The sequence below is a fragment of the Dryobates pubescens genome, chromosome 5 (genome assembly GCF_014839835.1).
Source record: "Dryobates pubescens isolate bDryPub1 chromosome 5, bDryPub1.pri, whole genome shotgun sequence".
In the NCBI taxonomy this organism is placed as follows: domain Eukaryota; kingdom Metazoa; phylum Chordata; class Aves; order Piciformes; family Picidae; genus Dryobates; species Dryobates pubescens.
This window is the reverse complement of record NC_071616.1, coordinates 14,832,220-14,854,828: the sequence shown is the minus strand read 5'-3', so window position 1 is coordinate 14,854,828 and position 22,609 is coordinate 14,832,220. Positions and strand designations below refer to the sequence as shown.

Here is a 22,609-nt window from a genome sequence, read left to right as displayed (position 1 = left end):
CTCAGAGGGGCAGTACCCACTAATCGGCAGCCGCTGTGGAGTGCTGTCTTGTGGACCGTGCTCCTGGGCTGTGCTAATGACTATGGTTATGGGATTTTTTTCTTTTTTCCTTTGTATTTTTGCTGTGAGAGTTGAAGTTGTTCAGCCTGCAGAAGAGAAGGCTCCAGGGAGACTTTCTGGTGGCCTTTCAGTGCTTAAAGGGGCTGATTGGAAAACCAGGGACAAACTTTCTCGTGGGGCCTGTTGTGATGTGACAAGGGCTGATGGGTTTAAATAGACAAGAGCAAGAGTCAGACTAAAGAGAAGGAAGACGTGTTTTATATTGTGAATGGTGAGACCCTGTCCCAGGTTGCCCAGCGAGGTGGTAGATGCCCCATCCCTGGAAACATTCCAGGTCAGGTTGCTTGGGGCTCTGAGCAACCTGCTGTAGTTGCAGATGTCTCTGCTGACTGCAGGGGGGTTGGACTAGATGACCTTCGAAGGTCCCTTCCAACCCAAAGTACTTTCTGATTCTACAGTGTGCAGGGACCTGGAGTAAGTTTGGCACCTCCAGACTCTGCACAAGGACTGTCCTTCACATTGCCCTCAGGCAAGGACAGGGAGTTCACGTTTCACCCTGTGCTATTGCATTAACAAGCCTGCAGCAAAGGCACCAGTCTGGGGTTTCACTCATCAGGAGCTGCTTTGGCTTGTGACCTCTTGCATATATCCTTCCTCTGAGCCCCTTGTGATGCTGCCCCCTTGATGTGCAGCAGCTCTCTCCATGCCAGGCAAGAGACTTGGTTGCAAGCTTGCTCTGTTCCTATGTCTTCTCCACCTGCAACCTTCTGGTTGCTGCTGCTGGAAGGAGTTTGCAAGCAAAAACAGGGCTCTGGGGAAAAGGACTGTGCTAGAAGATCAAGGGGAAGGAGGAGCTGGAAGGAGCCACAGGTGCCTCTTTTGCCCCAGAGAGGCTGGACTTGCAGATTGCTGCTTTGCATTGCAGGGCCATGAAGTGAGAAGCAGCAGGTAGCTTGGCACATGGTCACTCTCTTTCTAGTGCTAATAAGTGATGGTTTCATAGGAAGCATGCTTTCAGGCAGGTGGCAAGATTTCTCAGAGGTGCTGGTGTTGCTCAGCAGCTTGGCTGGTCCCTGATTCCTATGGGAAAATCCCTGATTCCTGTTGGCTTGCCTCTGTTTCACTTGTTCTGAGAAAATTCTCCTCTGCCAGGGACTTAGCATGCCCCAAGCACTGGGCAGTACCCTGGTCTTGCAGTGGGGTTTGCAGGGATGTGTGAGCTCTTAATGTTGCTCTTCAAAGCCCTCTGTGAGCAGGGTTCCCAAGTCCTCTAAATCCAGCCAAGCATGATGAAAAAAGTGTTAAGACTTTCCATGCCCCAGCAGTGATTTCTGTTCTGGACATTGTGCTTGGTGATTGTAAAACTTTTGGGTTGGTTTGACTGGCTGAAACTGCTCTCCAGAAGAGGATGGTGCTTTGTGCATCACTGCTGCTGTTAATGCTCCTTTTCCCAGGGCTGGCCAGGACCATCCTTCTGCTAAGTAAAACCAAATCAAGGATATCACTGGGCAGGCTGGAGAGTTGGATGGAGAGGCATCTAATGAGGTTCAACAAGGGCAAGTAAAGGGTCTTGTATCTGGGGAGGAATAACTGCCTGCACCAGTACAGGTGTGGAGTGAGCTGCTGGGAAGCAGCTCTGCAGAGAAGCAGCTGGGAGTGCTGGTGGACAAATTCACCATGAACCAGCAATGTGTCCTCATGGCCAAGAAGGCAAATGGTCTTCTGAAGTGCATTGAGGAGTGTGGCCAGCAGGTTGAGGGACATTCTCCCTGGCTGCTCTGCCCTTGTGGGGTCAGATCTGGGATCCTAAATTCAAGAAAGACAGAGAACTACTGGAAAGAGTCCAGTGGAGGCTGCAAAGATGCTGAGGGGTCTGGAAAATCTCTGTGAGGAGGAAAATCTGAGAGACCTGGGGCTGTTGAGCCTGGAGAAGAGCAGCCTGAGAGTGGATCTGGTTAATGTTGATCAGTACCTGAAGGTGAAGAGGATGGGGCCAGACTCTCTTCAGTAGTGCCCCGTGACAGGACAAGGGGCAATGGCCACAAACTGGAACCCAGGAGGTGCCATCTGAACATGAGGAAGGATGCTGCTGGGAAGCAGTGGCAGAGGGCTGCTTTGGCTGGCTGGTACTTGAGCACAGCTTTCACTTTACTGTTTTGCATTTCTAAGTACTCTGTGTAGAGACCTGCAACATCCAAGGTCAAAGGTGCACCACAGACACTGTTGTTCCTTGTTATCTGGTCTGAGAGCTTTTGCTGAAGAAAAATATCCCACATATACCTGCTTGGGTTACATCCACAGAGTTGGGTGCTGCTGATCAGAAAATGTTTGTGGGACCCCTCTGAGCAGTCTCTGTGCTGCTAATTTGCATTTTAAATCCTGCTGTGCAGCAGACCACAGCGCTGGCAGTGGGGGCTGGAGGATTGCCACCTCCTGCCCTGCAGCCTAATCTTCCACAGGTTCCTTTGGTGATGTGGTGGTCATGGTAAAATTGCTCTGTGGGCTCTGCACCAGAGCCATCTGTCCCTTAGGCAGCTGCAGCAGTGAGAGCTCAGCCCCTCCCCTGCTCATTTGAGGCCTTGAGCAAGTCTAGTTGAGAGGCATCATTGCCCATGGCAGGAAGGCTGGAGTAGGTGACCTCTGAGGTTCATTCTGAGCTAAGCCATTCTATGATCCTTCCTTTACCCTGTTGGTTGTTGGTGCTTCTCACAGAGCTTTGCACCTGCCTGGGTGTTTTTACTCTGCCCTGTAATTTGGTGCTTGCAGGAGTGATGCAAAGTGGTTTACTTTCATCTTGCTGCCTCGAGGTCCCATCCAAGCCCAGCACCCAGCTGAAGGACCAGCTCGTTTCCCCCTGTGGCTGTCATCACCTTTCCCTTCCCGAGAAGATCCCATGGGGAAGGGGACCTGTTATTCCAACACTCTCATCTTTTATTCATCCTCATTTAGTCTAAATGTCAAGTTTGGGGTTTTTTAATCAGGCAAATTCTCCCATCTCTCTGAAGTGTCCTTTTTGAAGTATACCAGCGCTCGGAAACGAATGGCAGCAATTAGTATTCAGATGAAGGCATCCCTGAGCTCCTTTGCTGAGCATATTCCTAACTACTTAATTACTCCATGTTTAGAACCTTAGGGCTGATTTGCACTGCCTGAGCTGTGGGATGAGATGTTCTCCTGCGCAGGGGTCCCATGGCTGAGCCTCTGGCTCTGACATCATCCCTTTCTTGCTCTGGAGCGTGTTGGTGGTTTTTTGGGGCTGGCCCAACCCTGAGAACAAGCTGGCAAACTGCAGATGTGGGTTTTGCCGCTTGTGCCTCCCCACAACAGCGTTAAAATCCACCTCCCACCCCCCCACAGCTGTCTCCTACACTTTGTGGTGGATTCACAGCTGTCAACTCTGCCTGCAACAGCAGCCTCAGTGGGTGCTTTAAATACAGAATCTCTTGTTCGATGCAACAAAAATTCCCTGAAGATTTATTTAGCCAGAAGAAATGGTAGCAGCCAGCTCTGCCTCACCACTGACCCATGTCAAATAGTTTCCCCAGCTGTCCCCAAGCTTCTGTCCCCCCCCCCCCAGGCTGGAATTGCTGACATTCCTCAGCATGGCCATGAAGGATGCTCCAGACCCTTTCCAACTGTTGTGGTAGTAAGGCAGGAGGCTTTCCAGGAAAAAACAGATGGGAAAGAGGGGGAGAAAACCCACAAACAACCCAGTGGTAAGATCACCCCTCCTTATTTTTCTCCAAACTGTACTCCAGACCTTGTATTTCCAGTCTAGCCCAAGCAGAGGTGCAGCAGGCAGGAGCCAGGGCAGGGCTGTCCTGGAAAGGATGCAGCTTTCTGCCATCCACTTTGGAAAGTGTTTTCTGAAGCTTAATTAGGGAAGCAGAACATTTCCAGAACTGAATATCTAATCACTGGTCAGGGCTGGCATCTCACTGTAGGAGCCACTGACCCTGGGCAAGTGATCTCAAGTGGTAGAGATTCATAGAATGGTTTGGGTTGGAAGGGACCTTAAAGGTCATCTAGTTCCAGCCCCCCTGCCATAGGCAGGGACGCCTTCCACTGGACCAGGTTGCTCAAGGCCTCATCCAAGCTGTCCTTGAACATCTCCCTGGGCAACCTGGTTCAGATGCTCCTTGGTCTTCTGGCTGTGTCATTTTGGCTTCCTACTTGATGGGAAAAAACCCACAACCAATGCATTAAAGCAGTGGCTTTGAGTGGTTCTGTGACAACAACCATCTTTTCTATGGGTTCAAAGGTTCAGGCTTTGTCATCTTGTCACTTCTTCAGCCTCCAAGACTGAATGGGCTGAGGTTCATCCATTCTCCTTGTTGAGGCAGACACAGGCATGCTTTCCAATCAGTGTGGTGGTCTCTTTGGCTGATTTGTCCATCTTCTTGCTGGATTATTGCTCTGATACTTAATTATCTGCACCAGTTGATTCTCTCCTTCCTTTTTTTTCACCCCACAGGTCCACTTTGATCAGTTTAAAGAAGCACTCATCCTCATCTTATCCAGAACCCTCTCAAATGAAGAGCACTTCCAAGAACCAGGTAAACACTAAAATTATTTAAAATAGTGTCTTTTTCTTGGGCAAAGCAGATGTGGGTGGCTCTCAAAGTGACGAGAAAGTGCTCTTTAGGTTCTGAGAGAGGCCTTTCTGCTTGGATACCCAGACCTAGGGAGAAGTGAGAGCTTAAGGTCTGTTATGGAGCATTGCTCAAAAGTGTTTTCTGAGGTATTAGATATAAATATCTCATTACCCTGATCTAAATGCCTGGAGAGACATGTGGTGTCTGAGTGTGGACAGCTAATAGCACTTCAGATGCTCAACACACCCCATAGCTGCTTAATGGCCTGAGATCTCTTTTCTCACATTTCTGGTGGCCAGGGAGGGCTTTAGAGCATTCCAGCTGCAGCAGATAGTTATGGGCAGGCAACCAAATGCTTTAATGCTGCTGCTTTTGCCCAGATGGGGCTGGCACATCCCTTTGCCTTCCCCTTCAGTGCTTTGGCTCTGAGGTGGTGTGATCCCAGGGCAGGCATAGAAGCTCCAGGTTGGCAGGAAGAGGGTTGGAGAGCTGCTGAGCTGGTGGGAGAGCTGCTGAACTGGTGGCAGCCCTGGCAGCTGGTGAGCTCCTGGTCTTGAGGGACAGCAGTGCCTTGCTGAGTTACTGCTCTCTACAACTCCCTGAAAGGAGGCTGGAGTGAGGTGGGGTGAGTCTCTTCTCCCAGTGAACAAGAAATGGGACGAGAGGAACGGCCTCAAGTTGCACCAGGAAAAGTTTAGGTTAGACATTAGGGACAATTTCTTCCCAAGAGGCTTGGCAAGCCCTGGAACAGGCTGCCCAGGGCAGTGGTGGAGTCCCCAGCCCTGGAGGTGTTCAACAAACATATAGATATGGCACTTTAGGACATCACTTAATGGCTGTGGTGGTGTTGGGTTGGTGGTTGTACTCACAGATCTTAAAGGAGTTTAAAAGACATGTGGAAGTGGTGCTGAGGGACACAGTTTATTGCTGGACTTGGCAGTGCTTACATTGGCAGGGGTAATGGTTTGACTTGATGACCTTAAAGGTCTCTTCCAATCCAAACAATCCTATGGTTCTCTGAAAAGCTGCACTGGCTTTGGATGCTGCTCTGCTTTTTTGAAGACGGGGAAGCTCTCTGCAACAGTTTGTCCTGGAGATGCTAGACACAGAAATTCCTCTCCTGTCTAGTGCTGATTTTGGGGTTTTAAAGTCTACTGCTTCCTTGTGTTTGAAATGAGCATGGTGAACTCAGACCATGAGAAGCTACTTCAATGTGTCTGTGTCCCACGGGACAGTCAGTCTGGCCCAAAGGTGCTTCTGCACGAGATGAGCCCTCTGACAAACCAGTTTGAGGCTGGTCAGAGAATGCAGTGGGTGCTGCAAGTCCTCACTATCCTGCTTTTTCCTTGCTTTGTTTCAGCATACATTGAAAATGTGTCTTTTCAGACCCTTGGCAGGAAATAAGGTCACTGCATCAGGGTGACCCCCACCCTGTGTGTGAGGGGCTGGTGATGCTGGGAGCACTGGGGAGTTGTGGGCCAGGCTGAGGGTTGAGCACCAGCTGGAGGGGTGGTGGGGGCTGAGGTCTGCTGGATGTCCCACCTGTATGTAAATCCCTAATCCTGTCTTTAGAGCAGTGGGACGTGAAATCCCTGAAGGAGAAAACTGCTTAGGAAAAGAGGGGGGGAGGGGGAAACTCCAGGTTTCCTTTCCTGCAGCATCAGTTTCAAATGGAGCTTCTTGCAGAGTGCTGCTTGTCAGCAAAATTAAAACTGTCCTCCTTGAAGAGCTTGCAAAAACCAGAAGAACCCAAGAGACTGTGGAATGGTTTGGGTTGGAAGGGACCTTTCAAGGTCATCTAGTCCTACTGCCCTGCAGTCAGCAGGGACATCTGCAACTCGAGCAGGTTGCTCAGAGCCCCAGACCTGGAAATGGTTCCAAGGATGGGGCATCTACCACATCTCTGGGCAACCTGGGCCAATGTCTCACCACCTTCTTTGTAAAGCATTTCCTCTTTACTGAGTCTGTCTCCCCTTTTTTCTAGTTGAGAGCCATTACCCCTTGTCCTGTCACAACAGGCCACACAAAGAAGATGCAATTGATGGCTTATTTTTATTTCCCACCCCATCATTTCCAAAGCTCTTCATGCTTAGAGGAAGACCATAGAATCACTAAGGTTGGAAAAGACCCCTAAGATCAGCAAATCCAACTGTCAACCCAACCCCACCATGCTCACTAACCATGCCTCAAAGTGCCACATCTAAGATGGGTGATGCTGGGTGCAAGAGCTGTCTCTTAATGCAATTTCCCAACACAGGTCAGAGGGTGCTCAGTATTAAGGGGGGAGCCTCAGTGGTGCCTGGTAAGGGGTCAGAGGTCTTCTGTGATCCCTTCCAACCCCTCATTTCCTTCCAGCCCTTTGGAAACGAGCTGGCATGGAGCAGGAGGCAGCCCTGGCACACTGGTGCACCAGAACTAATCCAAGACTCTGGATTTATTGAGGAATTGTGCATCTGAGATGCTCTAGCTTTGATTTAAATTCACATAAATCTTCTCCAAAGGGTTAAATTTGTTGTTATCATAAGGGAAACGACAAAGGAAGTCATATTGGAGCTGGAGAGCTCTCCTTGGGGACACGTTTGTCAGTTGGGTTTTGCATGGCAGGTAATCAAAGGGCATGGGGTGCAGGTAGGAAGCCTGCACCAGGCAGATCTTGGAGGCATTTCTTTTTCATTAATGCATTTTGACAGGTTGGTGAGCACCAAAGTCTCTGCTGCTTTTAATTTAGATCAAACTGAAGATTGGGAGAACAAGCTGCTTTGTGCTGTTGGTGTCAAACTGTCAGTGAGTGTGGAGATGTTGGTGTCACAAGCCTGCCCCCAGGCTTGGGGGGGAGGGGGGGAATGAGTTAAGAGCTTCAAATTGTATCATTTAAATGAAAATTTAATTTGGGGGAGGGAGGGGGGAAATAAATAATAAAAGCCCAGATTTGAAGGCTGTTTGCATCTATGGAGTTTGCTTCTCAAGGAGCTTGGCTCTGTGTCTTCGTGCTGTGGTTTTACCCAGGGACTTGGGGTAATGGGAAGGTTCCTTGGGTCTGCAAGTGACCAGAGGGATTGTCTGCGGTCTCCAAAGCAGCTACTTCCTTGTAGCTCCCAGCCAGCTTGAGGGGACCCAGTGGGGACAACATCATTGTGCCCTTGGGAGCAGCTCAGGTATAGAATCATAGATTCATCAGGTTGGAAAGGACCTTGAAAGGTCATCTTGTTGAGCCCCTCTGCAGGGACAACTCCAGGGGCCCCATCAAGTTTGACCTAGAATATCTTCAGGGATGGGGCCTCCATCACCTCTGTGGGCAGCCTGTTCCAGTGTTTCCCTGCCTTCTTTGTGAAGAACTTCTTCCTAATGTCCAACCTAGATCTAGCCTGCTCTAGTTGAAAGAGGTAGGATGGCTCACCCACCCATTGGTGACAGGCAAGAAGGAACCAAAACCACCATGCAGGGATGCTCAAGCAGTTCCTGGAGAAGTGGCTGGTGGGGTTTCCCTATTTTGTTTTTGGGAAGCAGCAGGTGGGAGAGGCTCTCAGGCTTGCAGAGAGCAGCTGAGATTGTGTTTGCTTCCTTTTTCTTGGCAAAGAAGCTAAATTCCCTTTCCAAAGGGAAGACTGGCAGGGAGGATGGTCCTAGCATGCTGTGGGCACTTTGCCTGGGAAGCAGCCCTGGAAACCATGGCAGGCAGAATTCCTAGTGCTGCTATCATTAGCTCTGTCTCCTCAAGGACTTTGGTCTGGGGATGTGGACCCAGCTGTGAATTGGAGCATCAGCCAGCCCAGCTTTGCTGGGAAGTAGAGGAGCTGAGCAGAGGAATATGGGGAAGACTCTGGAATCTCTATGGGATGCAAGCAGGGTGCTGCTGTGCTCTTTGTCCATGGGTCACTCTAGCAGTAAGGCAGAGGTCTGGGGACAATAGAACAGGGAGGAAAAATATCTGTGATCTGGGTGATTGAGGGGGAAAGAATAATTAAGATATTTTTCCCCCCCCTTCCCATTCTGGCAAGTAAAGTTGGTTTTGTCTCCTGGAAGCCTGGATGGTGGAGTCACCATCCCTGGAGATGTTTAAAAGACATTTGGATTCATAGAATGGTTTGGGTTGGAAGGGACCTTAAAGATCATCTAGTTCCAAATGCCTGCCATGGGCCAGGACACCTTCCACCAGACCAGGTTGCTCAAGGTCTTATCCAGCCTGGTCTTGAAAACCTCCAGGGAGGAGGCATCCATGACCTCCTTGGGCAACCTGTGCCAGTGTCTCACTGTAAGGATGAGGAGCTTAGGGACATGGTTGAAGAGCTGTGTACAGGGAGATGTTAGGTTGTGGTTGGACTGAATGACCTTAAGGTCTTTTCCAACCAGGCAATTCTGTGTGATCCTGTGTTAAGAAGAGATTACTAGGGTGGAGCATGGGATTATGGGAACACCCTGGATAAATTAAAGAGGAGCTTGATGCCATCATCCCTGTGGTCATGAGGAGCTGCTGGGATGTTGTGCTTTCCAATGCATGGAGACGACAGAGTTGCTCTCTCAAAGAGGACCTGATGGGCATGATGCCCTTTCAGGAATCCCATCCATAGGGAAAAGGTTTCTCAGGTGGCTGTGAAGGTCTAGTTGGACCTGGGTGGTGGTGAGATTTTCACTGGGTATTAGGAGGAAATTCTTTACAGTGATGGTGGTGAGACACAGGAACAGGCTGCCCAGAGAGGCTGTGGATGCTCCCTCCTCAGGGCCAGGTTGGATGAGGCTTTGAGCAGTCTGGTCCAGTGGGAGGTGTCCCTGCCGACGGCAGGGGATTTGGAACTTTTAAGGTCCCTTCCCAGCCAAACCATTCTGTGTTTAAACTGGTCCCACTGTCAGGTGATTTAGGCACAGGCATCACATCTGGAACAAAATGCCTGGAGTTTGGGTCACGGTGCCTGAACAGGGTGTTCCCAGCAGCTGCTGCTTCTCTCCACCTCAGTTGCTGAGCCCAAAGTGTGAAATGAGGATTTAGAGGAATTTAGGCAGTACCTGGTGTCTCTAAGGATTAGGCTTTAGCAGATCCAAGCTGTGGTGTGCTTTGCCCAGCTGTAGGCTGTCTGCCACCCTGATGAAGATCCTTCCCTTCCAAATCTTTAGCAGCAAAGTAATTAATTTCATCTCTAAACGTCGGGCTCGTGGGGTGAGGGTCCTCTAAACCCCCTTTTGTCTGCTCTGAGTGGCTTTGATGCTGTGCCCAGGAAAATGCTGCTTGCCAGCAAGGCGAGCCCCCACCCCCCCTCTCCAAGAAGAATCAGGATTTGGAACTGACTTATCTAGTGCAGAAAAGCAGAAAATCAACTGTAAATCTCTAACCATGAAGACGTTTAAGTGCCGAGATGTACTTGGGGGGGACTTGAAGGGGGAGGTGGGAAATGAGCCAAGGAATGGATGGCTTCTGTCTGCAGCACTTAAACCAGGGAAGATCTGTGAAATGCAGATTGAGGGGTGTGATGGGTTTTTCTAGGGGAACTTCAGGGTCCACAATGCCCCCCAGGCAATGAGGCAGAGAGGTGAGATGCTTGTTTTCCCCCCCTTAGCCTGAGGGGAGTTCAAGGGGGAGTAGATCAGACCCAAGTGTCTCATTAGGTGCCAGCTCTGGAGCGTGTGTTTTCCTAAGCCCGTGTGTTGCCGCGGGCTGTAGGAAGCAGGGAGCCTTCGACCTATTTTATTTCTATCTTTTTATCATTTTTTTTTTCCCCTTTCTTGTTTTCCCACTTTCTTGGTGGTTTGTTGGCCACACAATAGCAAGGAGCTACGAGGAGAAGCATCTCGCCTTGCTGTTGGTTGCAGAAGGGGGTTCCCGAAGTCAGGCTTGGGAGGCATGGCTGAGGGAACTGGGTCTGTTCAGCCAGGAGAAGGGGAGGCTCAAGGGGGACCTCCTGGCTTGCTACAAGTCCCTGAAAGGAAGTTGGAGTGAGGTGGTGGTTGGTCTCTTTTCCAAAGTAACAACCCATAGGATAGGAGGAAATGGACTGAAGTAGCACAGGGTGGGGGGTTTAGGTTGGACATGAAGAGCCATTTCTTCCACAAAAGGGTTGTCAAGCCCTGGAACAGGCTGCCCAGGGAAGTGGTGAAGTCCTCATCCCTGGAAGGGTTAAAAAAAAAAAGTAGAAAAGTAGACATGGCACTCTGGGACATGGCTTTAATGGTGGTGTTGGGTGTTTTAATGGGTTGGCTGTTGGACTCGAGGATCTTGAAGGTGTTTTCAAAATGACTCTGTGATTCTAAGAGCAGCCTTGTCTTAGTGTGCAGTACGGGGGGAACTTGGTCTAGCAGCAGGTGTCCCTGCCCATGGTAGTGGGGCTAGAACTAGATTATCTTCCCATGAAAGATCTTCCTTCCACCCCAAGCCATCCTGTGATTCTGTGTTTGACAGTGTTTGTGATAAATAGCACATGGGGCTCTCCCAGGGGTATCTGCCTCATGGGAAGCACCCAATTCGACATCTGCCTCCTGTTTCCTCATGTGCCTTTTAAAACATGTGTGACCATCTTTCTCCATCTTTCCTCATCAGCTTTGACTGGAAAGGAGGTGCTCAGCTCACTGAACTTTTTTTGTGCTCAGGGAGCTCAGGTTGCTGGGTTTTGCTGGCACGGGTGCTCAGTTTTCCCTGCAACCAAAATTCTTTCTGCTGATGATGCTGAGACCCTGGCCCAGGTTGCCCAGAGAGGTGGTAGATGCCCCATCTGTGGAACTGTTCCATGTCAAGTTGTTTGAGCCTGCTCAACCCTGCTGACTGCAGCAGGGTTGGACTAGATGACCTTGAAAGGTCCCTTCTACCCGAACCATTCTGTGATTCTATGAGCCTATAGACCCAAGATGGTGGGACCATCAAGGGCACCAGTTACTGTGCTGGGGCTTTGGGCTGGGAGATCAGGAGGGTGGAGGAGCTTACAGAATGCTGCCTGGATGGAAGGATTCCATGTGCTCTCAGTCCAAGGATGATGGTCCACGGAGCTTTCTGCAGCAGAGACAGGTCCAAGCTCCCAGGGATGGGGCTGTAGGATGTGATATCTTACAATGAGTGGTACCCATGGCCCCATAACATGAGGGCTTTGTTCTGCATCATCCACCTGGCACACCTTGAAGGTGCCCAAGGGCTTGGAAGACAAGAAGGGAAATAGAATTTTGGGGTGTTTGAGGTGGAATGCCTTTGGTAGCTGGGCTCAGGCATAGCCTGTGTCAGTTGGCGTTTTGCAAGGCAAGTGCAAAGCAGGAACCCTCTGCTCTTCTCTAGCTGTGAAGGGTCACCTTATTCTTTGGGAATATTCTCAGGCTTCCCAACTTTTCCATTCCAATGGAAAACCAAGCTTACTCAGGGGTTCAGAGCAAAGTGGAAAGAAATCATCTGTCAGCCTCCAAATGGCTTAAAACACAGAGGTGGGGAGATGCTCTCAACTTCACTTCACTACCCCCCCTTCCCCTGGCAGCTGAATTTTCCTTTCTTTGCCTGCCCCCCCCCCTCCCCCAGCAGCTGGATTTTCCTCTTCCTCCCCTCCCCCCCCAGCAGCTGGATTTCCACCCTCCCCCCCCCCAGCTGCCTTTTCAGCTGCAGCAGTGTCAGGGAGATGGGTTGGCAAGGACTCTTCTGAGCGCTGGGAAATCCAGAAGGAAATTAAAAACCACAGGTTCATAATTACTAAATTCCAGCTTCTTTCCCCTTTACATCTTCCCAAAGACAGCTGAGGCATGGAGGTGCCTGTATGCCTTAGAAAAGGGGAAAAATAGCTCAAAACCAATAAACCCTTCTTCCCCCCCCCCCCCCCCCCCCCCCAAGCTTTCCCCCTCACCTCTGCGGGGGGAGGAGAGGGGAAGGGAATAAATGAGAGAAGGAGTAGCCACAAATATTAGCATTTCAGAGAGGGCTGCTGGATGGAGATTGTTCACCACCGGGCAAGCTTTAATAGGAGTGATAAGGTTTGCTTTTGTTCTCGGGCTCTTACATAATCAGCCTGCCTGCTTGTGATTTTGATTTCATTATTTCTTTATATTTTTTTAATTATTTCTTTTTTTATTATTATTTCTATCTTTGCACTTCATCACACAACTTTCATGTGCGAGTCCCAGCTGCAGAAAAATCTTGTTTGGAGAGAGAGAGAGAGAGAGAGGGGAAAAAAGAAAGCTCTTGTTCAAACACAGGCGCCAGGGTTCATTCCCTAGAGCTGCAATATGGATGGTTGGAGTTGCAAGGCTGGAGGAATCAAAGCACTCCTACCCTGTGTATTTTATAATTCATTGCATAGCTAAGTTGCAGAATATATATTTCCCCCCTCCCTCCTCCCCTCTAACAAGCTTGGAGTCGTCTTCCATATCTGAAGGAATATTATCCAAGGCTTTTGGGCAAGAGGAGGAGGGGGTTAGAGACCATTTGTCAATGATTGAGCAGCTTCCCTGCTCTTTATTAGTATTGCTCTCTTGCATTTATTTTGTGCTAGGGTGCTCTGCAAATAAAAATTTCAAAAGCTGCTGGTTTTGTGCTGTTGTCTCAGTACCTTGCAAACAGCAGAGAATAGAAGATGATCTCAAGTCCTGGGGGGGATGGTTTCAGTGGTGAGGTTTGATGGTTGTGATGGTTAAGTTAGTAAACATTGAAACAAAGCCTGGCAGAGAGCCTTTCCCCTAATTGAATCCCCGGTTAATTTGGTCCTTTGGTTAATTTGCACCCTCCAATGATGATTCTCAAGGTCAGGCTTGATGGGTCTCTTAGCAACCTGATCTGGTTGGGGGTGTCCCTGCTCACTGCAGGGGTTTTGGATGAGATGACCTTTGAGGGTCCCTTCCAACCCAGTGCAATCTGTGATTCTGTGTCCCTTTTTATTGCAGGGTGGGGACTGGACTAGATGACCTCTAAAGAACCCTTACAACCCAAAGCATTCTCTTGTTCTCACTGAAAATGGCCCAAAATGTGCTTATTTATTTATAGTTGTCTTCTTCTGATCCCCATCCATGAGCGTTCTTGGATAATTCAGTCCCCAGTGGCAGGAGCTTGCTGTGGAAAGCTGAAGATGAGCAGTGCAAGCAGAAGCTGGAGATAGGGAATGCAAGCAGAACACCTCCTCCCCCCGCTCAGTAATTAGATGATGGCTCCAAAGGGTTATTTAGATCTCGCAGTTGGCATTAGCTGCACGGCACAAGCTGGGACCTGCCCCGCCGTCGCCAGGATCAGCTGCTGGTGTCTCCCTCAGGAGATGTTCACCTCCAAACTTGCCCATTTCTTTTTTCCACTCACCCAGTTGTGTTTTCACGGAGCTGTGATTTAAATCCACAGAAGCAGCGGCGGTCACCCAGGTGTCTGCATAATCTGGAGCCTTGAGCTGCCTAAGTGCAATGCTGGCCCTAATTAAACCTGCCCGGTGTTGCTAATGAAGATTAGTGCAACATCTCATGGACTTTCCATCCCAGTCTGTGTGTAAGGTTCAGAGTTGTTGTGGGGCTTTTTAATCTCATCCCATTAAAAGACCACATTTGATGTGAGACTTGGGGAAGGGTATGATGGAGCCCAGATTCCACCTTTATTTTTTGAAGTAGGACTAATTCCAACCCACCAGACCCAATGCTACGGTGAGGGTGGTGGTCCTGGGGAGGAGCAGCTGCCGCTGCTTGCCCAGAGGGAACAATGGTGGCAATTCCGTGCTTGAAACGCTGCAACCAAACCAGCCTTGTGTGCTTTGACCTGGGCTGGGTCCGCACAAATCACCTTAGCCTGTGCTTTGTTCTTGTCTTTCACAGATTCTTGCCCAGAAGCACAGCCCAAGTACATCAAAGGCAGCAAACGCTACGGCCGCCGGTCCCTGCCGGAGTTCCAGGGGTCGGTGGAAGACTTTGCGGAGGTGACCGTCATCGAGCCGCTGGGCGAGGAGGCATGTCCCACACACATCGCTCCCGCTGACTGCCAGGAGGTGAGCCGCTGGCTGCTGGGGTGGGCTTCTCGCCCCCACCAGTGATGACTGCTCTCCACACCACCACTCTCTCTACTCGAGAGACTCCAACAGAGAGCGGCCAGGATGATGAGGAGAGGCTGAGAGACTTGGGGCTGATTAGTCTGGAGATGACTGAGAGGGAATTTAATAAGTGTGTATAAATATCTGAGGGCTGGGTGTCAAGTGGGAGGGGCTCTTCGGTGTCCAGAGAAGGGCAACAAAGCTGGTGGGGGGTTTGGAGCACAAGCCCTGTGAGGAGAGGCTGAGGGAGCTGGGGTTGCTTAGCCTGGAGAAGAGGAGGCTCAGGGGAGACCTTATTACTCTCTACAACTACCTGAAGGGAGGTTGTAGCCAGGTGGGGGTTGGTCTCTTCTCCCAGGCAACCAGCACCAGAACAAGAGGACCAAGTTGCACCAGGGGAGGTTTAGGCTGGATGTTAGGAAGAAGTTCTTCATAGAAAGAGAGATTGGCCATTGGAATGTGCTGCCCAGGGAGGTGGTGGAGTCACCATCACTGGAGGTGTTTAAGAAGAGACTGGCTGGAGCGCTTGGTGCCATGGTTTAGTTGATTAGATGGTGTTGGATGATAGGTTGGACTCAATGATCTCAAAGGTCTTGTCTGGTCTCCTATTCTATTCTATATTGCACCCTGTGATAGGACAAGGTGTAATGGATACAAACTACAGCACAGGAGGTTCCACCTCAACATGAGGAGGAACTTCTTCACTGTGAGTGTCATAGAGCCCTGGAACAGGCTGCCCAGAGAGGTTGTGGAGTCTCCTTCTCTGGAGACTTTCAAAACCCCTCCAGATGCATTCTTGTGTGACCTGCACTAGATTCTATGGCCCTGCTCTGGCCAGGGGGGTTAGACTTGATCTCTGGAGGTCCCTTCCAACCCCTAACATCCTGTGGTCATCTTGGACACCTTCTGGTGCCCTTTCAGTGCTTAAAGGAGTCAATAAGAAAGATGGGGACAGACTTTTAAGGAGGGCCTGTTGTGAGAGGACAAAGGGTGATGGGTTTAAAAGAGGAAGATTCAAACTGTAGAGAAGAGAGAAAATTTTGACCCTCAAGGTCGCAAGACCTTGGCCCAGGTTGCCCAGAGATGTGGTAGATGCCCCATCCCTGGAACCATTCCAGGTCAGGTTGCTGGGGGCTCTGAGCAACCTGCTGTATTTGCAGATGACCCTGCTGGAGGTGTTGGAAAGGTCCCTTGAAAGGTCCCTTCCAACCCAAACCACTCTGTGATTCCCCGATCTTAGCTGCTTCCCACACCACCCTAAAGTGCTTTGGATGTCCTTGGGGTCTTCCCAGCTGAGGCAATGATCACCCTACTCAGCTCTCCCCAGGGCTTAGTCATGCCAGGTGGCAATTCCCTTGTCCAGCCTCAGATTCTATCCCGTGGGAAGCTGAGGAGGAGCTGGGCTCGTGATGCGCACTGGTGACGTACGGGGGGTGCTGGCACCGCTGGCCTCCCCAAGCTGCTGGCTGGATAACAGGCCAGCAATTAAGCCAGGGTTGTTCCACTGCCTCTGTGGCTAACAAAGTGTGGGCTGGGCGCAGAAGGAGCATGTCCTCATCTATTAACCCATCTGCAAAAGTCTGGCTGTGGCTCCAGTGCTCTTGGGAAGAGGGGTGGTGAGCAGCAGAGCTCCATAGCAGGACAGTGCCCTGAATCTACAGCCACCAACTTTTCAGCCTTCTACTTCTTTTCCCAGCAAAAAGCTTCTGCACCAAACAAAAGACCAACCATCCCAGGAGCTGCACAGTTCTTGTTAGCCCCCATATACCTGCTCCAAAAATCATAGGTTCACAGAATGGTTTGGGTTGGAAAGGCCGTTCAGGATCATCTGGTTCTAACCCCCATACCATGGGCAGGGACAGCTTCCACTAGACCAGGTTGCTCAAGGCCTCATCCAACATGGCCCTTGAACACCTCCAGGGAGGGGGTGTCCACGACCTCCCTGGACAGCCTATTTCAGTGTCTCACCACCACCTCCAGATTTTTTTGTATTCCCCTTGGTTTTGGGATCAAAATTAGTGACTCTTTTCATACTGGTGCTTTCAACCCCAGAGTCTCCTCTTGCTTCTCCAGAACAGAAAAGCAAAGTCAGAGTACCAGATTGGAAAGGACCTCAAAGATCACCTAGTCCAAGCTTTCTTGGTAACAGCACAGTCTAGATAAGATGGCCCTGTCCAGTGAATCTTAAGTGTCCAATGTTGGGGACCCCACCACTTGTGAGGGGACAGAGCTGATTGTCGTCTTGTCCTCTTGAGCCTTATCGGTCTCCCTAGTAGCTTGTACTCATCAACCCACAGCTTCTCCACACTCCTTATTAAAAAGGAATATCTGTCTTCTTTGTAGCCACCCTCTAAAAGGTGAAGAACAGTTGGGTTTGGCAGTGTGCATTGGGATATGACCACAGGAGCATTTCCTTGGAGCTGTGCTCATTCCAGCCTGCCCCAGTTTGCCAAGTATTGTTGATTCAGGAGCATGTGGTGGGAGTTTTCCAGTGGGAAGGAGAAACGCTGCTGCTTTCTTCCCTCCTCTGCCTCTTGTGGTTTCCCTAGAGATGAAGGGGAGCACTGTAGGCACCTGTTCAACACTGCATGGGGAAGCAATGGAGAAACTTCCAATTCTCAGATTTCCAGTGACATTCCTGTGTAACTGAGCTTAAAAATAATCAAAAAACCTGCTTCTTTACCCTGTTCTTGGCAACCTTTACTCAGTGTCATGAGGGTGCTCATCCATTTCCTGATGCTGGCCACTGTGTGCTGCCCTGGCCTGAAATCAGTGTTAATCTGCCCATAGCCCCTAGGGAAATGATGTCCTTTGGTGGAAGCAGCCGCTCTAATCTTACTCCTGATTTAGCTGTCAAGGAGGTGTTAAAGGGAGGATGTCATGAGGTAAGTGTTGGTCTCTTCTCCCAAGTAACTAGTAATAGAACAAGAGGGACTGGCCTCCAGCTGCACCAGGGAAGGTTTAGGTTGGACACTGGGGAGGAGGGGAGAAATCACTGAAAGGGTTGTTAGGCACTGAAACAGGCTGCTCAGGGAGGTGCTGGAGTCATCATCCCTAGAGGTGTTTAAAAGCTATATAGATGTGGTGCCTGGGAACATGGCTTAGTGGTGGACTTGGTAGGGAAGGGTTAATGGTTGTACTTGATCTTGAAGGTCTTTTCTAATGATTCTATGATGAGAAGTTAGCTGATTAACAAGAATACTTAACTGGTAGTAACCACACTGTGCTTCTGTCTCCCAATGGGATCTCTTGTTGCACCTTTTGGGGTGGGTGAGATGATTCATCTCCTCCTCCATCTTGAACAGAACACAGGTCAAATTTGTGAAATCCCCATTTATTTACTTTCTCATCTTTATCAGTATCACTCTCATGTCCCTAAAAGAAGACCCCCTTGGTATGCTCAGAAATTAGTTGCTTGGAGGTATTGGGTGGGGAGGGGATGCTGTCTTGTGGCCAAAAAGTTCATCAGGAGCCTCCTGAAGTATTGACTTCTTGAGGCTTGGCACAACAAAACAGCCTTTCCCCAGTTTTCTCCTGCTGTGTGTAGAAACACGCTGCTCCAAAAGCCTGTCTCCAGCCCAGGGTTGTTTTGCTGGCCTGAGAACTGGGGCAGTGTGGCTTAATTGGTGCTTTCTTTCAACCAGTGCCAATTAAAAGGGCTCAGGCTCTGTCTGAGAGGCTTCCTTCTCTTTGTAAACACAAGAGGAGAGGCTGGAGGGTTGGTCTGTGCGTGGGATCGGCTGCCCGTAGAAGCTCCATGACCTCCATCCCTGGTGGCTTTCCATGTGCCACTGGACAAAGTTATGAGCAGCTGGGTCTGAGCTCAGCGTTGACCCTGCTGAGAGCAGAAAGGTGGTGTAGGGATCCTGAGGTTCCCTCTGATCCTCATGGTTCATCACAGAATCATAAATAGGTAGGATTCAGAAGGGACCTCTGGAGATCATCAACCCCTGCTAATGCAAGTACTCCTAGATCAGGTTGCACAGGAGTGCACCCAAAGAAGGAGATTCCACAAACTCTCTTAGGGCAGCCTGTTCCAGTGTTCTATCACCCTCAAAGGAAAGACATTTTTCCTTAAGTTCCTCATGGATGCTACATAGATGATGGGAAACAAATGGCCCTTGTGGTGTTACGGATGCGGTGCTAATGGAGATGCAGCCATAAAAGCACTTAGAAATGCATCATGAAAGCTTGTGGTGGTTACATCTGCACATCCTTAGCCCCAGCTGCCACTTGAGCTTGATTCTCTTCATACAGGTGATGGCTCTCAAACCTGGGGTGGCTGAAGTGCTCTGACCTTGCTTCTGCCTTGTGTTACACATGATGATATCTGCTGAATGGTAGTGCAGGGTTAGGACAGGGAGCAGGTTTGGTGGCCTTGTGGTGCCAGCACCAACCCACAGGAGGGCAACAGTAGTGCACCCCTGGGACTGATGGGACTCTGGTGCTCTGCAGCTGAAGGCAGCTGACAAAATCAGGTGTGGATATTTGCTGTCCTTCAAGGTTCTCTGCTCTGAAAGCCTTGTGCAAACCAGGGAAGTGATCTCTGGGCAAGCATGTGGGGAAGGAGAAATGGTGTCCCCAGCATAAGAAGGAACATTGAACTGCTGGCATAGGTTCAGAGGAGGCCACAAAGATGATCAGAGGGCTGCAGAACCTCCCCTATGGAGGACAGGCTGAGAGAGTTGGTTCTATTCAAGCCTGGAGAAGGCTTGAGGGAGATTTCAGGGCAGCCTTCCAGTACCTGAAGGGGGCTACAGGAAAGCTGGGGAGGTACTTCTTACAAGGGCTTGTAATGATAGGATGAGAGGGAATGCATTGGAAGTTGAGAAGGGGAGGTTTAGACTGGAGATGAGGAAGAACAGTGATGAGACACTGGAACAGGTTGCCCAGGGAGTTGTGGATGCCCTTTCCCTGGAGGCATTCAAGTCCAGGTCGAAGGAGTCCTTAAACAACCTGATCTAGTGGGAAGTGTCCCTGCCCATGGCAGGGGGTTGGAAGTAGATGATCTTGAAGAGCCCTCCCAAGGCAAACTATTCTATGAATCTGTGGTGCTGTGCAGCGGGGTCCATCAGCACTGGTGTGAGGGCTCACCTGACTGCGTGCAGCACGGAGCAGGGCGCTCTGTGCGCTCCCAATCGTCGTTTTAATTAGCAATATATTCTGGGTGGAGAACAAAGGTCTGTCTCGCTGAAGCAGATGGCAGTGGGGGAAGAGGTTGCTGCCTTATTATGGGGAGAGGCCACCAGGAGCAAACGGCACAAGCTGCAGATGCTGCTCCGATCCGAAGCATTGAAAGCCTTTGGCCATCTGCCGCTCGGGCCGGCCGGGCCCGCGCCTGCCGGCGGAATGCTGCATTCCTGGGGTCCCGCCGCCGGCACGCCGAGCGCCGCCTGACCCGCCGCCAGCTGTAGGTCCGCCGCCGCTGCGCGAACAATGGCATCGGGATGCGTCGGCCTCTCTTTGTCCTCCCACCGGTGGTGGCTGACCCGGAGTCTTCCCTGCACAAAGGAATCCCCTGAGCTGTCCGCAGTGGGACCCTGGCACGGGGAGGGAGGAGGTCACACGAGCTACCTGGGGTTGGTGGTAGTGGGTTTCCAGCTCGCAGCCCCCGCCCTCTATTGTTCCTATTGTCCAACTTAAACCTCTTCTGGTGCAATTTGAGGCCATTTCCTCTCACCACAGAATTAACTAGGTTGGAAAAGACCTGTGAGATCATTCAAGTCCAACCTATTACCCAACACCATCTAATCAACTAAACCATGGCACTACCTGCCTCATCCAGGGTGTTTTTTTTTAAACACTTCCAGGGACAGTGACTCCTCCACCTGCCCAGGCAGCCCATTCCAATGGCCAAGCACTCTTTCTGTGAAGACTTTCTTCCTAACATTCAGCCCAAACCTCTTCTGGTGCAGCTTAAGACGGTGTCCTCTTGTTCTGTCACTGGTTGCCTGGGAGAAGAGACCAACCCCCACCTTGCTTCAAACTCCTTTCAGGGAGTTGTACAGACCCAGTAGGTCTAGGGTGCTTGGTTGCATGGTTTAGTTGGTTGGGTGGTGTTGGATGATAGGTTGGACGTGATGATCTTGAAGGTCTCTTCCAACCTGGTTTATTCTATTCTATTCTATTCTGCCTCCTTTGCTCAAGGCTGAACAACCCCAGTTCCCCCAGCTGCCCCTCATAGGACTTGTGCACTAGAAAGTTCTGGAGGTGAGCAGCTCTGGTGCTGGATGGTTTAGATCTGTTTCTCTGTAAACATATATGCTGCTTATGTGAAAAGACTTGGAGAGACAGATGGGGACCCCCATTCTGAGCATCATTACTCAAATTCCCCTTGGTTTCCCTCTGTTCCACAGACAAGTGACTGCAGGGTGGTAGCTCTGTCTAGCAAAGATACCTTCTCTCAGCACAAACCCGGCTGTTACTACAGATAATTATGGGCTGGGATGAGGTCATTTCATGCATTTTTGGGACCATGGGCTGTTTTCTGTCTTTGCAGGTAGCAACTTAGTGGTACCTGTTGCCTCAGGTCCTGCTTTTTGTGTGTTTTTCCCTGGTGGTTTATCAGGCAAACCAAGAATTTAGTTTTGTCTAAATATGAGGAGGGACTTCTTTGAGGGTGATGGAGCACTGGAGCAGGCTGCCCAGTGAGTTACTGGAGTCTCCATCTCTGGAAATATTTAAAATCCACCTGGATGTGGATGTCACCTGTGTGACCTCCTTTAGAGGATCCTGCCTTGGCAAGAGGGTTGGACTTGATCTCCAGAGGTCCCTTCCAACCCCTACCATTCTGTGATTCTGTGACTCTGCTGCATTAATACCTCCGTAGTGATCCTAGCAGGACATCACTTTTTTGGGTCAAAATCTGCAGCTTTCTAGTGCAGTATTATATATCTTCTTGGCTTTGCCCAGAGCTGCAGGTTCCAGCTTCTTTCAGGCTGATTTCTTACTGGAGGAGCAAAGTTTAAATCCCATCTTCTCCATTCCTAATTCACAGAATGGTTTGGGTCAGAAGGGACCTTTCAAGGTCATCTAGTCCAACCCCCTCGCAGTCAGCAGGGGCATCTTCAACTAGAACGGGTTTCTCACAGCTCCAAATAACCTGATCTGGAATGTTTCTAGGGATGGGGCTTCTACCACCTCTCTGGCCCCATGGCTGTCCCCAAAAGCAGAGGTGACGCAGAGAACCCTACCAACCCATGGTGAGAGATGTTGCAGCCCTGGTCCAGCAGATGAAATGGGAGTGAGCAGCAGAGCTAAAAAAAGTCCAGTGACCTAATCCAGTTTCCATGGCAACATTGTAGATTAATGGCTTTTAGCTGTAATCTGAAGGAGATGTGTTGAACTTTTTATATGATGATTTAGAGCCTCTTCATGTCCTGGGTGACTTTGACTTCAAATCCATCAGTCACGCGCATGCAAGAAGTAGTGGTGGAGAAGCAACATCTGCTGCTGCTAAACCAGGAGTTAATATTGTTGAGCATCATGTGGGACTAAATATCCTCAGCTGGTACAAGGGTGGCAGAAACAGGACAATGTGTAGCACATGGGGAAATAATTTCAAACAAGGTGGTTCTGCCCTGCTCCTGGTGCAGCCTGACCTGATGTGGCCTGACCTGATGTGGTATTGTCACAGAGGAAGTGGGGTGGCTTAAGACTGGTAAAGAGTATGTTGTTGTTAATTCCAGCTCTGCAGAGAGCTTGTTGGCAGCAGGGCTTCATCTCCTGAACTAGACCTACAGCTGTTAGAGGTGTTTTGGAGTTGACCTGGATGAGTGGAGGCTGCCAGGCTTCAGGCTCCGGAGGCAGATGTCCAAGCGTTGAAATAGACTGCCGAAGGAAGTGGTGGAGTCACCATCCCTGGAGGTGTTAAAACAAATGTGTAGATGTGGCACTTAGGGACATGGTTTAGTGAGCATGGTGGTGTTGCATTGATGGTTGGACTTGATGATCTTAGAGGTCTTTTCTAATCTTACTGATTCTATGAAAAGGGAAAGCATG

At 50.1% G+C, this 22,609-nt stretch overlaps 1 protein-coding gene across 2 annotated transcripts in view; it reads left to right on the top strand.

Annotated features, from left to right (window-relative positions):
* NIN (ninein) overlaps positions 1-22,609 on the top strand; it is a 74,976-nt gene that overhangs the window by 2,168 nt on the left and 50,199 nt on the right. For both annotated transcript variants that reach the window (XM_054161642.1, XM_054161643.1), the window contains exons 2-3: positions 4,535-4,616; positions 14,397-14,566. In XM_054161642.1, coding sequence (XP_054017617.1) covers positions 4,535-4,616; positions 14,397-14,566 — 252 coding nt within the window. The remainder of the gene's footprint in view (positions 1-4,534; positions 4,617-14,396; positions 14,567-22,609) is intronic.